The 16,685-nt window shown below is 46.4% G+C and overlaps 1 protein-coding gene across 7 annotated transcripts in view; it reads right to left on the bottom strand.

The window, feature by feature from the left end:
- Positions 1 to 16,685, bottom strand: part of ATP2B3 (ATPase plasma membrane Ca2+ transporting 3) — a 72,740-nt gene that overhangs the window by 41,202 nt on the left and 14,853 nt on the right. For 3 of the 7 annotated variants that reach the window (XM_053371090.1, XM_053371085.1, XM_053371088.1), the window contains exons 5-8: positions 15,747 to 15,872; positions 10,029 to 10,070; positions 7,132 to 7,296; positions 746 to 960 (exon numbers count right to left, since the gene is read on the bottom strand). In XM_053371090.1, the coding sequence (XP_053227065.1) occupies positions 746 to 960; positions 7,132 to 7,296; positions 10,029 to 10,070; positions 15,747 to 15,872 (548 nt within the window). Of the gene's footprint in view, positions 1 to 745; positions 961 to 7,131; positions 7,297 to 10,028; positions 10,071 to 11,924; positions 11,964 to 15,746; positions 15,873 to 16,685 lie in introns of all 7 variants that reach the window. The other 4 variants (XM_053371084.1, XM_053371087.1, XM_053371086.1 and 1 more) reach the window with 2 other exon arrangements.

Below are 16,685 nucleotides of genomic sequence, written 5' to 3' on the forward strand. Positions count from 1 at the left end.
GACACAGACCTTGAACCTGATGAAGACCAAGGGGAGCAGGACCCTCCAACGATGTTCATACTACCAATGACCCCGACAAACCAACATATTTGCCCAGGACTGGAGATACCTTACACCGGTTGCCACTCTGCCCCTTATTTCTCACCCTAGGGTCAAGGAGCAATGGAGACAGAGAGCTGGGCAGGAACTTCAGAGATGCTGCTGAAATGCTTGCATATGAGGCTATCCAGGGGAGGGGGAAGTGCAGGGAGACAACTGCTTGGACCAGGGCCTGGTGGGCCTCCAGCTCCTATACAAGCTTCCAGTTTGAGCTGCTGCATTGCTGAAGCAACAAGACCCATCCAAGCTGCAGCCTTCCTGACCTGGGGAAATGGACATTCCTATTTTCCTGACCTGTAGCCTTGTAGTTCATGACTATGCCTCCTGTCTAGCATGTCTACGGCCTTATCAGGGTCAGGCCTCAGTTCTTTGCTACCTGCTGTAAGCTAGGCCCCAGGCCTGGCACTCTTCTTGACTGAATCTAATAGATATTGTACTGAGGGCAGAGCAGAAGCAAAACATAGAAGGATCTAAAACACCATGCATCTAACTCCCATTGAAGTCTACCACATGAACGCTATACCTTAATTTGTAAGAGATGACCATCAGAGGGCACTACTTTTGCCAACCTGGTATTTCAGAGACAGTCTCTCACACGGGAAGGATACCAACCCTGTATGCCAGACACTGAAAATTTGATTCTTACCTTCACAGAATAGGCTAAGGAGATAGTGACGGCCAATGGGAGGCCTTCAGGGACGGCCACGACCAGGACAGTGACACCAATAATGAAGAACTTGACAAAGTATTGCACATAGACAGGGGTGCACTCAGCCAACCATACCTTCCCATCGATTACAAATGTCTCAATAACAAAATACAGAACCAGGATGATGACAGTGATGGCTGACATCACCAGCCCTGGCAGGAGTAAGAGAAAGAAAGAGAAACGGACAATCAGGTGTGACAATTAGACCTAAGCCTGAGTACCTGTGATCACCCACCTACCCCAAGTTCCACACTTTAAGAATATTCTGGCTCTAAAGCCAGAACACGAGGAATTGAAACTAAGGCTGTGTACACACAACATTATATTCAGTGCTCACCTGGGGCATGTGCAGGAAGGAAAAGGTGTGGATAACCTAACTGGGGGATTTCAAGCACATTATCAAGGAATCCCACCTACCCTTGTGGACAGCAGGATCATTCTAGAATTTATGTTGAGGATTAGCACGAATGATTCCATATTCAAAAAAACTACATTTTTGCACTACAGATAGGAAGTGTGTCCACATCCTAAGTCTCCTTTGCAAGGCCCCTTTGCACATTACTCATTCAGTCCCCAAAGCCACGTCAGGTATTTTCTGCTAAGACAAGGGTTGATAGGAGCAGGCTATCTAGAAAGGCAAAGGAATTAAAATGTTCAGAAACTTGCAAGGTGATGGGGTGGAAGAGAAAGAGGATCAGTGGGTAACCTCTTTTATATTGTTTCATATCTAAGTTGAGCAGTGAGAAATTGGGGGCAGCCTTCACAGGTCACAGATATTTTTGGAGAACTGAGCACTGGAGACTTGTTATTTACAAATATGCAAATTGATTTATGGAGGTGCCAGAGGAAGCAAACAGGTGATCAGTGCTGCCTCGCTGCAACAACTGAGTTTTTAACCACTTTTTTGCTACCCAAATTCAAACTAAACACTATTTAGTTCTCTTTGTTCACAAAGTTCTTTTGACCTTCCTCAGATAAGAAAAAACTGATTTCCCACCTTCACCTTAGCGAGTTAGGTGTGATTTCCATTCTAGATAATTGAGTCAGAGCTTGTAGGGCAGCTCCATCTTTTAGATTTAGGGGAGCTAGTCTCAAACGTTTGTTGGGGGAGATATAGGTTTATTTGGGGGGATTTATTTGTCCTGTCTTCACGCTTTTTATGATGGAGGATCGCTGTAGTCACCCCCAACGACACCTTCTCAAGATGGAGGGTGAGGGAACAGCTGCAGTCGCCTGTGGTTCCTGCGCAATGTTTGCCATCTTGCCAAAGGTTGCAGGCAGCTTTACCTGCAGCAATTGCATGTTGATTGCCCTCTTAAAAGACAAAGTCCAGCAACTGGAGGAACGTGTAGCTACGCTCCAAAGAATTAGAGAGCTGGAGCTCTTCTTGGAAGCAACAGAGCACACCGTCTCCACCAAGGAGGAGACAGGGGACTCCCCTGAGAAGGAGGCTAGTTCACCAACACAGGAGCCAGATATATGGAGAAACGTGACTCAAAGAAGTAGGAGGCCCAGGGTTCGCTCTGATTGTTTAGAAATACGCAATCGCTTTGAGGTCCTTTCCCCTAGCATGGAAGACGAAGAGCAGACTCCATTTGAGGATCTCTCCCTCATTACAGTCGATCAGGTATATGAAGACGAGCAGCAAAGGCAGTCTTCAGGGAATGTGCAGGCGACCTTGGAACGGACAGCTCACGGAAGAACCCCGACCAGACCTAAGAGGAGGCGTGTAGTGGTGATAGGGGATTCCCTACTGAGGGGAACAGAAGCAGTGATCTGTGGGCCTGACAAGATGTCTCGGGAAGTGTGCTGTCTCCCCGGGGCTAAGATCCAAGATGTAACTGAACGACTGCAAGGAATCATAAAACCCACTGACAAATACCCCTTCCTCTTGGTTCATGTGGGAACCAATGACACTGCAAGCAATAGCCTCCAGAAGATCAAAAGAGATTACGAGGCTCTGGGCAGGAAATTGAAGCAATTAAATGCACAAATTGTCATCTCATCTGTCCTCCCAGTTGAACGACGTGGCCCAGGGAGAGAGGGAAAAATAGTGGAAGTGAACAACTGGCTTCGCAAATGGTGTAAACAGGAACGGTTTGGATTCTTAGATCACGGAATGCAGTTTCTTGAAGATGGACTTCTGGCAAGCGATGGGCTGCACCTCACAACGGTTGGTAGGAATGTTTTTGCAAAAAATCTCAGAAACCTCATCAGGAGGGCTTTAAACTGACTAATGTGGGGGAGGGAGACAGTGCTCCTGAAGGTAGGAGTCTATCAATTGATGAAGATGATCATCCAAATGTCATAGACCGAATGGAGCAAACAGCACGCAGACCTAGTGGTGGGAGGAAAAAATCCTTAAATAAGAGACACGGGGGAATGATTAATGGACTTCAATGTCTGTACACTAATGCGCAAAGTATGGGAAATAAACAAGATGAGCTTGAGCTCTTGGTACAGCAAACTAAATATGACATAATAGGCATCACTGAAACCTGGTGGGATAAGTCCCACGATTGGAATGTAATAATGGAGGGATACAATCTATTTCAGAGAAACAGACCAGACAAGAAAGGAGGAGGAGTGGCGTTATATGTCAGGGATGTGTATACCTGTGAAGAGATCCAAGATTTAGAACCTCAAAGCCAAAGTGAGAGCATTTGGGTCAAAATTAAGGGAGAGAAGAATAACAGTGACCTCATTGTGGGAGTTTACTATAGATCCCCAAGCCAAACGGAGGACATAGATGATGCCTTCCTGGAACAGATGGCCAAGCATGCAAAAGGAAGGGAGATAGTAGTAATGGGGGACTTCAATTACCCGGATATTTGTTGGATGTCAAACTCAGCCAAGAGCATAAGGTCAAACAGATTCCTCACTGGCCTTGCAGACAACTTCATTGTCCAGAAAGTGGGAGAAGCTACAAGAGGAACAGCCATTTTAGATCTGGTCCTAACCAATGTTGATGACCTGGTTAGTGGGGTAGAAGTGGAAGGATCATTAGGCGCGAGTGATCATGCTCTTCTGAAGTTTACTATACAGCGGAAAGGAGCAGCCAAGCATACTAGGACTCAATTTCTCGACTTTAAGAAAGCCGACTTCATAAAACTTAGGGAAGTGCTGGGTGAGATCCCATGGACAGTAATACTAAAAGGAAAGGGAGTTCATGATGGCTGGGAGTTTGTTAAGAGGGAGATAGTAAAAGCACAACTTCAGGCAATACCAATGAGACGGAAACATGGAAGGTGCCTAAAGAAGCCAGGGTGGCTATCTAAAGAACTTTTAACTGAGTTAAGATTAAAAAAGGATGTGTACAAAAAATGGAAAAGGGGGGAAACCACCAAAGAGGAATTCAAACAAATAGCCAGCACGTGTAGACACAAAGTCAGAAAAGCTAAAGCACAGAATGAACTCAGGCTTGCTAGAGAGGTTAAAAGCAACAAAAAAGGCTTTTATGGGTATGTTCGTAGCAAAAGGAAGAACAAAGAAACAGTGGGGTCACTCAGAGGAGAAGATGGTGAAATGCAAACAGGGGACACAGAAAGGGCTGAACTCCTCAATGCCTTCTTTGCCTCAGTCTTCTCCGATAAAGAAAACAATGCCCGACCTGAAGAATTTGGAGCAAATGATTCAGCAGAGGAAACACAGCCCAGAATAACTAAGGAGATAGTACAAGAATACTTGGCTAGTCTAGATGTATTCAAGTCTCCAGGGCCAGATGAACTGCATCCAAGAGTATTAAAAGAACTGGCAGATGTGATTTCAGAACCACTGGCAGTCATCTTTGAGAATTCCTGGAGAACAGGCGAAGTCCCGGCAGACTGGAGGAGGGCAAATGTTGTCCCTATTTTCAAAAAGGGGAAAAGAGAGGACCCAAATAATTACCGCCCAGTCAGTCTGACATCAATACCAGGGAAGATTCTGGAGCAGATCATTAAGCAAACAGTCTGTGAGCACCTGGAAAGGAATGCTGTGATCACCAATAGTCAGCATGGATTTCTGAAAAATAAGTCATGTCAGACTAACCTGATCTCGTTTTTTGACAGAATTACAAGCCTGGTAGATGAAGGGAACGCAGTGGATGTAGCCTACCTTGATTTCAGCAAGGCATTTGACAAGGTGCCCCATGATATTCTTGTAAAGAAGCTGGTAAAATGCGGTCTTGACTATGCTACCACTCAGTGGATTTGTAACTGGCTGACTGACCGAACCCAAAGGGTGCTCATCAATGGTTCCTCTTCATCCTGGAGAAGAGTGACTAGTGGGGTGCCACAGGGTTCTGTCTTGGGCCCGGTCTTATTCAACATCTTTATCAACGACTTGGATGATGGACTCAAGGGCATCCTGATCAAATTTGCAGATGACACCAAACTGGGAGGGGTGGCTAACACCCCAGAGGACAGGAACACACTTCAAAACGACCTTGACAGATTAGAGAACTGGGCCAAAACAAACAAGATGAATTTTAACAGGGAGAAATGTAAAGTATTGCACTTGGGCAAAAAAAATGAGAGGCACAAATACAAGATGGGTGACACCTGGCTTGAGAGCACTACATGTGAAAAGGATCTAGGAGTCTTGGTTGACCACAAACTTGACATGAGCCAACAGTGTGACGCGGCAGCTAAAAAAGCCAATGCAATTCTGGGCTGCATCAATAGGAGTATAGCATCTAGATCAAGGGAAGTAATAGTGCCACTGTATTCTGCTCTGGTCAGACCTCACCTGGAGTACTGTGTCCAGTTCTGGGCACCACAGTTCAAGAAGGACATTGACAAACTGGAACGTGTCCAGAGGAGGGCAACCAAAATGGTCAAAGGCCTGGAAACGATGCCTTATGAGGAACGGCTAAGGGAGCTGGGCATGTTTAGCCTGGAGAAGAGGAGGTTAAGGGGTGATATGATAGCCATGTTCAAATATATAAAAGGATGTCACATAGAGGAGGGAGAAAGGTTGTTTTCTGCTGCTCCAGAGAAGAGGACACGGAGCAATGGATCCAAACTACAAGAAAGAAGATTCCACCTAAACATTAGGAAGAACTTCCTGACAGTAAGAGCTGTTCGACAGTGGAATTTGCTGCCAAGGAGTGTGGTGGAGTCTCCTTCTTTGGAGGTCTTTAAGCAGAGGCTTGACAACCATATGTCAGGAGTGCTCTGATGGTGTTTCCTGCTTGGCAGGGGGTTGGACTCGATGGCCCTTGTGGTCTCTTCCAACTCTATGATTCTATGATTCTATGATTCTATGAGGCAGCCAAGTGCACATTGTCTCCTCTCAATCACCAGACCAGGCAGATCTACTATGAAACTAATGATCCCTAATCCCTGAGGGGTCCCAGAAGTGAATTTAGTGCACATTGCTTTAAAAAATGGGTCTAGTACAACTCAAATTTATTAATTTTTTTGTTGTATATATAGTATTTCAAAAATCCCAAGTTTGAGTCTGTAGCACAGATGTTGTAAAGGTGGAGGATTGCGTTAAGTTGGCTGCTAATTCTTTCCCCCTTTTAGCACAGGTCAAGACCACTGAGATGAATAACAATGAGTTCATGAAAGTACTTAAGCGGATACCAAAAATCGCACTCACAGAAGATTTGTGGAGATCTGCCATGGAACAACCCCATTGAAGAAGATAGCAGTGGTTACCCGGACCTTGTTGCTGGTTATGAAGCCCCCCCCCAATAATTCAAGCTTCAGGGCCCCCAAAATGTAGGTCCACCACTGGACCAGGCCACGCAAGGCTTAAGGAGAGACCCATTTCTCCGCAGAGCAGAGTGGGACTGGGTCACACAACATTACTAATTGAAAGACTTCTCCAAAATGGGGCAGGTCAATGATGCATTGGGCATCACCACCTCCAGTCCCTATGGGAAAAGGCTGTGTGTCAAATTCAGCTTCCTGAGAACCTCTGTTTCTAGTCCTTGTTATGGTTATGAAGATATGCCTCAAAGTGGTCAATGCCTGATGAAACCTCAGAAGATGGAGGGGAGACTGAATATGGTTTTCATTGCCTCTGGTTGGGGCTCCAATAACCAAGACATTTCATTTAATTGTCCCTCCTAAACACTGATAAAACCTGAATGATCAAAAGTGTAAAAAGAGAGAAATAAATCGTTCAAAATAAAAGGAAATAAATCCATGCAGAACTTTTGTTCTTCTTCTTTTGTTTGGGGGGGGGAGGAGAAGAGGAATTCATTTCTTTTTGTCATGAAGCACAAAGTTCTATCTACATCTTGTTTCCCATCCCATAAGAAAGGCCACCCTCCTGCTATTTCTCAACAAGGGTCGCTCTGCTTGGTCCTGTGAGACGGCATCCCAACATACCTGCTTTCCCGATCTGCACAGCCAGTTTGGTGAGCTTCCCTTGCAGGACAGATTTCTCTTTTTTGGGCACACTGGCTTTCTTCTTCTCTCGCTCTTCCATCTCACCACCTTCTGCACTTTTCAGTGGTTGCATCTCCATGGCAACTGCCCCATCCTGCTTTTTGGCTGCAGAGAGAGAGGGGGAGCAAAACACTGGTTCACCCATAAGGGAAGAACATCTGTCCCACCCTACTGTCATATTAATCCTACAGCTAGGATTGACACAAAACAAAACAAAAACAAACCAATAGAAAAGCCACCCTGCTCTTGTGCTGCTAAACAGCGTCCTGAGGCACTAGAAATAAGGTACTGAAGCAGGAGCTGGGCAGCCATCTGTCAGGGGTGCTGCCATTGCAAGATTCATGCATTGAGCAGAGGGTTGGATAAGATGATACAGGAAGCTGCCTTCTACCTTTGGTCCATGTAGCTCAATATTGTCTACACTGGCTGGCAGCAGCTCTCCAGGATTTCAGGCTGGAGTCTCTCTCAGCCCTACCTGGAGATGCCAGCGGGGACTGAACCTGGGACCTTCTTGCATGCTCTATCACTGAGCTACAGCCCTTCCCTTAGGGTCCTCTAATGACCTCCAAGGCCCTTTCCAACTCTAAGTTCTATGGCAGATGAGGTTCTCCACATATCTCCCCCCCAACCCCCCCAGCTGAATTTCTGTGTCACATGCTGATGTCAACAAGGGTCTGGGTCACAGAAAAAGTGGCAGCCCCATCCGCTGACTGCTCTAGTGGGGCTCCATTCCCTGCAGCACATCTGGTGCCATCAGGGATGGGGAAGCCTTCCCCTTCTGGGGGCCGCATCCTGGTGGTGATCGGGGCCAAAGACAAAAGCCCATGGGGCAGCAGGTGTGACTTTGTACAATATGCCACTTTCCAGCCATGCGAAAAAGAACAGCAACAACCACCCAGGAGTCCCCGCCTCTCTCTCATACCCCCCCAAGCAAGCAAGAGGCAAGCAAGAGTTCGTGGACACATTCAAGCAGCCAACTGCACTTGAGGGGGGGGTGCAGTAGCGAGGAGTGTGGCCTGGGGAGAGTCCTGCTGAGGGCCAGACAGAGAGGAGTGGAAAGCTAGATTTGGCCCCTGGCCTGATGTTCCATCCCCCTGTTCCAGATGCTTCCTTGGGGGAAATAGGAATTTGCCTCCTTCTAGGGTAAATTCGAGTGAAGAGCTGGTTTCTTAGAGGACCAGTTTCAGATCTGTCCGCAGAAGGCAGCACACACAGGCATCCACACTGTCTCTTGTTGCCTCTTTCACATTTTCTCTCAACCCACAATACACCCCAGCTGTGCAAAAATATATACAGCCACTCTCGTGCAGCCTTATCACAGGAATATCTCCCATGTAGAGAAAGTGGAACTAAATGTGGTTTAATTGTCATAGCTTCTCCCAGTGAACTCTGGGAATTGTGGTTCCCTGAATGAGATCTTTCTGACAAAAATCTCAGCACCTTCACACAAAACTACAATTCCTAGAGTCTTTTAGAGGAAAGTCCTTCTAGTGCACAATTCAGGTGAACAATTCTTTAATGGTAGGTTCAAAAAAGCTTATGCTCAGTTGGACAGCATTTTCTAATACTTACATACATGGCTACTGAACCAAGAGAAACACAGGCGTGCATGTGTGTGCACACATGCACACCACTCCTATCCCTTGTGATTCCAAATACCCAACACTGTCTGACATGCCAACATTTATTTTGATAACACTCTCCCACTAGCCTTTGTACAAGATGATTATTTCCTATGAACATGGGAGTGTCAGGTCCAATACTGGAGTTCCAAAATCTCTGAGTTTAAATTCCAGCCCAATAACTGACAAATATATGCAATCTCTGCACTTTGGTACACCCCTGTCTATAAACAGGGAATATTTTTATTCTTCTGTAACAACTACAGGAACTTTCCTGGTTGTGTTGGCTCTGCCTATTCTGAGCAGCACATGGCAGGCCAAGGACTCTCTTAGTGTGACCAGAGGCAGAAGGAGGAGATCAACCCTCTTGCTTTCATAATTGCACAGAAGGAAGAATGTGGAGAGGTGCAGCTTGGCGTGAAAGGTTGGAAAAATTGTACCCGCTTGCCAACTGACCAGGATAAATACAGCTTGGCTACCTTTTATGATTGTTAGGCCAGTTGCTAGAAAAACAAGGGGCAAAATCACTCTACCCCTCAATCCTCATTCACATGTGTGTGTTTTAAGCTGTACAGCTTAGGTGAATACAAAGGTTTTGTGCTGGGTACTACCAAGGGTTACCGTCTGAAGACCTCTAAAATCAGGAACCCACTGTGAAATTGTAAGAAAATAATGTATTACATGTGTCAGAACATTTTAACAGCACTTCATTTGAATATACCACCCTTGTAATGAACAAAATTGAAGTTGTTTTGTGCAGTTATGGTGCATGTCACAAATCAATGAGGTTTCTCGTTTGCCTTGAAATGAGAAAGTCTCAACCGCTAGACTTGTTCAGAATGTATGGGCTCTGCCCACAACTCACCCAAAGCTCACTGGGCTGTGCTCCTGTCTCCATTGCAGGCTGGCTCTGGGCTTTGCTCCCCAAGTTAGCAAGCTTAGTACGCAGCTCCACCTCTCATGTATTTCAAGAGATAACAACCCCAACAGGAGCTCTGCATGCTTTTGCCTCTGGTCACACGAGGTCTTGCTTTGCTTTGTTTAAACATGTCCGTTTTCTGAATGCAAATTACATATACGGCTAGGAAATCTAGAATCAGTCTGTTAAAGCCTAGTGATGACTAACTGTTTCCACTATGGATACTACTCTAGCTAAATGTAGAACTACAGGGGAGGCATTCAAAATGTGTTGGGGGAGTGTCCCAGGATTTTTACCTTTGTTCTGATTATTCTCCACTGCCCCATCCTGCTGCTTTCCTACAACAGAAGAAGGGAACGCAAACACAGGACGCTTGAGAACAGACAACACGGCACCAGCACAGAACACACAGTATGGAGACAGCATGGGCATTGACAAACAAGACATTCCATCTCATCCCACTTCGCCCCATGGAAGAAGCTGGCTAGGTGGCTTTACGAGGACATATGGGCAGGCAGAGCATCTACTGAGAAAGAAAACGGACTTAATCTGGCAGGCTCCATTTCTGAGTCAGTTGGCAGATTTCCTGCTCCACCCACTACAAAACCACGCACATAGCCCAGGCTGGATATCTTATTGGTTGTAGAAGTGCAGAGGGTGGGAGCTGGTTAAGGCTAACCATGATGCAGGTTACTATTAGTGCACAGTGCTCAAGGTGAGAGAGAAAAGGAAGTGGGACAGTTTAGTGTCTGGTTAGGCTGGACTTGAACTGCATCCATTGAAAAGAAATGGTATAGCTGCAGATCCCTCTGAAAAAGAGGGGGTAGCAACTGACTCTGTCTCAACCCATAGCAAGCCCTGGATGTACATGCAGAATACATGGGTATAACGAAGTGTGCATTAATACAGCAACAGATATGCATATGTTTCTTGGTTATTTAAAGTGAAATGCACTGAAAAACAGCATGTTTCCTACTATAGAGGATGTTTCTTAGGGAAGCCCATTAATATTGCCCTATGAGGACCTTTAGAAAGCTGGTAAAATTTTACTTATTTTGTGAGAGAATGGGAATGTGCATATGTGAACTTTTGCTACTGGTTCTGTGGTTTGGCTGTTGGAGTTGGTGCTGTTTTTGTGTAAACCCAGTGTTTCCATGGAGGCAGCCACGGTCGTCCCCCCATACAATTCCCTCAGAGAGTGACAGAAGGTCACCAGATACTGCTATTTCTAGGGGGACTTGCTTTGTTCCACTGAAAGAAGCAGCAGCAGCAGCAGCAGCAAGAAGATCTGTCACATCAGCTGCTCCAGAATTCTTCGCAGCTTTATAAAGACGGGAGGGGCTTTTGGCAGAGGACCAAGGCAGGCATTGCTGGGCCCTCAAATTGGTAGGATTGTGAGTTCTAAAGTGGGCTCCGTGATCTGGTCATGATGATCCTTGATGATCCATGATGATGGCTCACATCAGGTGAGATCCAAGCACTCCTGCTTCCTCCTCCATTCCTACCCATATATAATAAACTGCTGTGGCTTTGACAGCATCAACTACATTCCCCAGGCTCTCCTGCCAGGCTTTCCTTTTTGGTTTTAATGGTGCTGCTTTAAAAAGGATTGATTGTGCTGCTATTGCAATGTTGCAGCGAGGCACCCTGGTGCGCCTCCGGCAAGTTGGATGGCAGGTAATGAACAAGCAAGCAAGCAAGCAAGCAAGCAAATAACCTAAATGGCAGCAGTGTGGGTTGTCTGTGTTGCAATCACAGCTGACAGGAGTGCCCCTTCAAGGGAGCTGTGGCCTAGTGTGTGCATCTCTATGTGTGTGGAGGAATTGCTGCCTTCTAAGAATGTGCAAAGATAAAGGTGAATGCTTAGAAATGCACGTTGTCAGTGTCACATAGTGATGTGGCAGCAGCATGCCTCTGATTGACAGCTGCTAGGAGGGCAAAGAGGACGGTGGTGTTAGGGATGCTGTCCTCATGCCCTGCTTGTGAGCTTCTGAGGGGCATCTGGCTGGACATTGAGAGGAACAAGGTTGCTGAACTAGGTGGACCTCTGGCCGGAACCAGCCAGGCTCTTCTATTGTTCTTGCTGGTGGGGACATACATGTCATGGATGCATGTCTAGCATGCATGGTTGGCCTGTCTGGGAGCGTATGCATGTATTCTGGAGACGCAGATATATGCCCTTCTGCACATACCCCCCTTGTTCTCAGTTTCGGAAGTCTCTGCATTAGCGTCTAGGGGAAATGAATGAAAGAAGGGACCATGGGAAAGAGGAGGTTGGAGTGCAAGAGGAGGGGAAGTGCAACAGGGGTCAGACGTGGTGGGGATCAGGGAAAAGAAAAACAAAACATTAATAAATAATTTTTCAGGGTGAACTGACAGAATGCAGCCGCCAGGGGGCCAAAAGGCCCTCTCCCAATGCTCCTTTCTGGGCTTGGTCCTGAAGGCAGGTTCAGAACCAACGTAACACAGTGCTCCAAATTCCTATTCCCCAGAGCTGATCCAGGGGAATATGAAGGCTGATGGTAGACCTGGGAGATATTTCAGTTCAATAACAGTCTGAAACTGGTATGAAGTTCAAATCGTGATACTGGCTTCAGAATTTTTGAGCTGGCAATACATTGTGGCTCCCTGGCTGCCACCAGCACAGGGCATTTTACTCCCTGTATGTTTGCCTTTGCCCGAGCAAGCTGGGTCGCTCAGGAGGAAAGAGGCAGCCTCCTCCGCTTGGCGAAGGCCAGCACACAGGCAGGCAGGCAGATGGAGCACCTTCTCAGGCTCTCTCTGCTGAGGCTGGGTTGCAGAGGGAGGGAGGGGGCAGGAGCTCCTTTGCCCAAGCAAGCGGGCAGCCTCCTTCCCTTCCTCCTGGTTGCTCCTCTCTCCCTCCACAGCCCAGCTGCTTTTTCAGCTTTTCCTGTGTTATTTCAGGCACTGTGTTATTTCACTATATTGCAATGGTTAGCTGCTGATATATCACAATGTTGAAAACCAGATATTGCCCAGCCCTTGTTGATGGTATCAAATGCCAACAAGAGATCAGGAAGCAGGAGCAAGGACACACTGCAGCTGTCCTGCTCTCTGCAGAGGTCATCCATCTGACAAAGGCCAACTCAGTTCCATGAGCAGGCCTGAACCCAAATTGGAACGGATCTATATACTACTACAGCGATACCTTGGTTCTCGAACTTAAACCATTCCGGGAGTCTGTTCAACTCCTGAAACCATTTCAAAACCAAGGCGTGGCTTCCAATTGGCTGGAGGAGCTTCCTGTACTCATGCAGAAGCAGCATCAGATGTTTGGCTTCCAAAAAACATTTGCAAACCGGAACACTTACGTGTGGGTTTGCGGCATTCGGGAGCCATTTTGTTCGGCCACTAAGCTGTCCGGGAACCAAGGTTCCACTGTACTAACAATAACAATAACAATGATGGTTTTATTATGTGTACCTCGCCCATCTGACTGGATTGCCCCAGCCACTCTGGGCAGTGTCGAATAAAATACAAAAACACAGTAAAATATCAAACATTAAAAACTTCCCTCTACAGTGCTGCTTCCAGATGTGTTTTAAAAGTCAGATAGTTGTTTACTTCCTTGACATCTGATGGGAGGGTGTTCCATGCGGCGGGTGCCACTACTGATAAGGCCTTCTGCCTGGTTCCCTGTAGCTTAACTTCTCACAGTGAGGGAACCATCAGAAGACCCTTGGTGCTGGATCTCAGCATTTGGGCTGAATGATGGGGGTGGAGATGCTTCTTCAGGGATACAGGGTTGAGGCCATTTAGGGCTTTAAAGGTTAGCACAAGCACTCTTAAACATACTGGAAGCCAATGTAGGTCTTTGGACCAGTTTTGTATGTTCCCATCGGCCATTCCCAGTCACCAGTCTAGCATCCGCATTCTGGATTAATTGTAGTTTCTGAGTCATCTTCAAAGGTAGTCCCACGTAGAATGCATTGCAGTCCAAGTGGGAGATAACCAGAACATGAACCACTCTGGTGAGACAGTCCACGGGCAGGTGGGGTCTCAGCAGGCATATTAAAAGGAGCTGGTAGACAACCATCCTGAATGCAGAATTAACCTGCACCTCCATGGACAGCTGTGAGTCCAAAATGACTCCCAGGCAGCACACCTGGTTCTTTGGGGGCACAGTTACCTCATTTAGGACCAGGGAGTCCCCTCACCCCCTGTCCCCCATAATTAGGCTGCCTGTTGGAAACAACAGAAGGAGAAGACTGGGAGGAGTGAAAAGATTTCATCCTATAGAGCTATTTTCCTTGAAAACTGGAACCTTGTTGTGCTGGGAGTGATTGAGTGGAGTTACTTCAGTGTTTCTACACCTTATGTGGGTCTGAGGTAGTTAATGAGTTGAACCCTTCTTGTACTGAAGGCCCAACAATAAAGAGACAAACGCCGAAGGCTTTGAGTCATGACCAGTCTCTTTTCTGAATCAGACTCCAAAAATGATGAGCCATAATTCGGCAGATGAGTCAACAATGTTGAGCAAGAGTGCCGAGTCAAATGCAATTACACTGTGATGCCCTTTAGATGTTCTCCTGGCTGTGTGGGAGTCACTTATCCATGTGCAACTGAGAGAACATTTAAATGGCCCAATCACATGGGCCTTTCCCATGGAATCAGCAAACCCTCTCCCTGCTCCAGTAGCAGCACCTTTTCTGTGCGAAGGACCCTCGTGGTTTACCTCTGTGCATGTGACTGGGCTATTTAAATGCTCCCAGTTGCATGAGGAGCTGCCTATGAATAAGCAGCTCCTATGTCGCTACAAGAACATTGAAAGGACACTTGTGCCAAAGGACAGCTGGATGGGACTGTTTTACGTCAGGGAAAAGAGGTGACCTGCACCTGCACCTGGATCTGGATCAATAGGGCAAAGGGATGATGGGAAAATTGAGAGGAGGGCTGGCAGTAGAGCTGGCTGGTCAAGCATTTCTGCTTCAATTTTTGATTTTCTTTTTTTAAAAACACACAAGTTCTTGTGAAAGCTCATCAGTATTTTAGTGTAGATTTCTTCAAATATACACATTTTTGTATGCCATTTTGCCTAAAGTGTGGGATCTAGGTAAGCTGAAGAGAGGCTCAGACTGCCAAGAAGTGAAGGATGTTAGACAAAAGAAGGAATGATGAGCAAGGTCTGCAACAGCTGTGTCTGGTTTCACAGATGGAGAAGTCGCAGGAAAAGGTAGTAGGGACTGAAAGAGGCAAGATCCAATCCAGACAGGGAAGCTTACCAGAGGGACAGAGCCAGAAAAGCTGGTGGGCCCAGGAGATTTAATGAGCCCAACAGAGGTGCAGTTCTGTCTCAGCCCTCTCCACCACCGTAAGAAACCCCCTAAACTGCTATCCAGGAACAACAGGCCAACATCTACAGCCCACAAAATACTTATTTGGTATCCAGTGCTACTGAGCCCATAATGCTGAGTTATAATATGAGGCAAACATGTTTAATAGTGTAAGTTAAACAGCTGATTCAGGGAAAGATCTGGGCAGCAATATAGTACTGTGTGAGGATACTGACTCTGTCCACATTCTACTTTTGCAGCACTTTTGAATCACATTATTTCCCTCAAATAATTCTGGGCATTGTAGTTTGTTAAGGGCTGGAAATTGTTTGTGAAAGGTAAATGACAGTGCCCAGAATTCTTTAGGGAAGGAGTGCCTGAAGGCACAGCACTGCTTGTATAACCAAGGACAGCACGATGATGCTAAACTTGAGGGCACTTGAATGAATTTGATGACCTTGAAGGCAATATCTAAGTAGTGAGGTCCTATTATGTTGTAACCATGATTGTGTGCATTGACTACACAGATGAGAGACATTGTGGACAAAAGCTGGCCAATTTTGAAAACACTGTTGAAAGACGGACCCGAGAAAGACTGATCATGTCACTCTTGCATTGGTAAACAAATGGCTGACCTGAACATGGAGACTTGAAATGTGTCACAAAGGCTACAGATATGCACTGGGGAATGGCTTACCTACGCCAGAGGGAATACATTACCTTTTTTGTCTTTCTTTTCCTCCTCTTCTCCACCAGCACCCAGCAAAGTGAAGATAATCCCAGTCTGTGAGTTGACCCCAACGGCTGTAACAACCATTCGCCCAGAGCCTTCCATGACGTGGGTGCCTGGGAAAACAAAGGGAGAGTCAGTAGGGTAGCAGAAGAAAGTTGCAAACCAATCCAGGAGCAGAAGCCTCGCCTCAGATCCCTTGGAGTCACTACAAGATCCCATAGGCCAGTGGCCATTCAACTGTGCCCTGGGGAACACTGGGGTTCCGTGGAAGCTTAACAGGAATTTCTTGATGAGAAGACCAATAAAGGCAAACAACTCCCCTGAAAGGTAATTTGCCAGCCACTAACAATTTTCCTTCATGATCTGCAGCCACAGGAAAGTACTGGGTGATTTTTAGGTACATGATGTTTATGTGGGACATTGGTGAGCCTGAAAGTTCTGGCCAACACTCTGCATATGCCCCCTAGACCACCCTCCAGGATCTTTTGTAAATGTTCATGAGTGTTTTGACAGACAAAATGAGGTGCAGAAGGTTTCCTGAAGGTAGAAAGTTTGAAAACCATGCGATGGTAGCCTACTAAGTGTTGCTCAGAGTAGACCAATTGAAATGAACAAACCTAACTTAGCAAGAGTCATTCATTTCAGTGGGTCTGTTCTGAGTAAAACTTAGTTGAATACCACCCCACAGTTGAGTAAATGATCACTTGAGTAGCCCCACTTCTCCCAGCTTCAGCCCCTTGTTGTACAGGAATTATGGGACCTGGGTGCCAACTGTAGTAGATGGATGAGGAGGAAGATTGTCAGGGTCCTCAAGCAGTGTGAGGTGCCTCCAGCCACATATTTCCTGAAAGGAGGTGGCAAAAATGCAATTTAGTAGAATAGTAAAAATAATGGGCCTTGGTGCTAGCTTGGTGCTTGCAAGGCGC

This window comes from Podarcis raffonei, chromosome 17 (assembly GCF_027172205.1).
Source record: "Podarcis raffonei isolate rPodRaf1 chromosome 17, rPodRaf1.pri, whole genome shotgun sequence".
In the NCBI taxonomy this organism is placed as follows: Eukaryota; Metazoa; Chordata; class Lepidosauria; order Squamata; family Lacertidae; genus Podarcis; species Podarcis raffonei.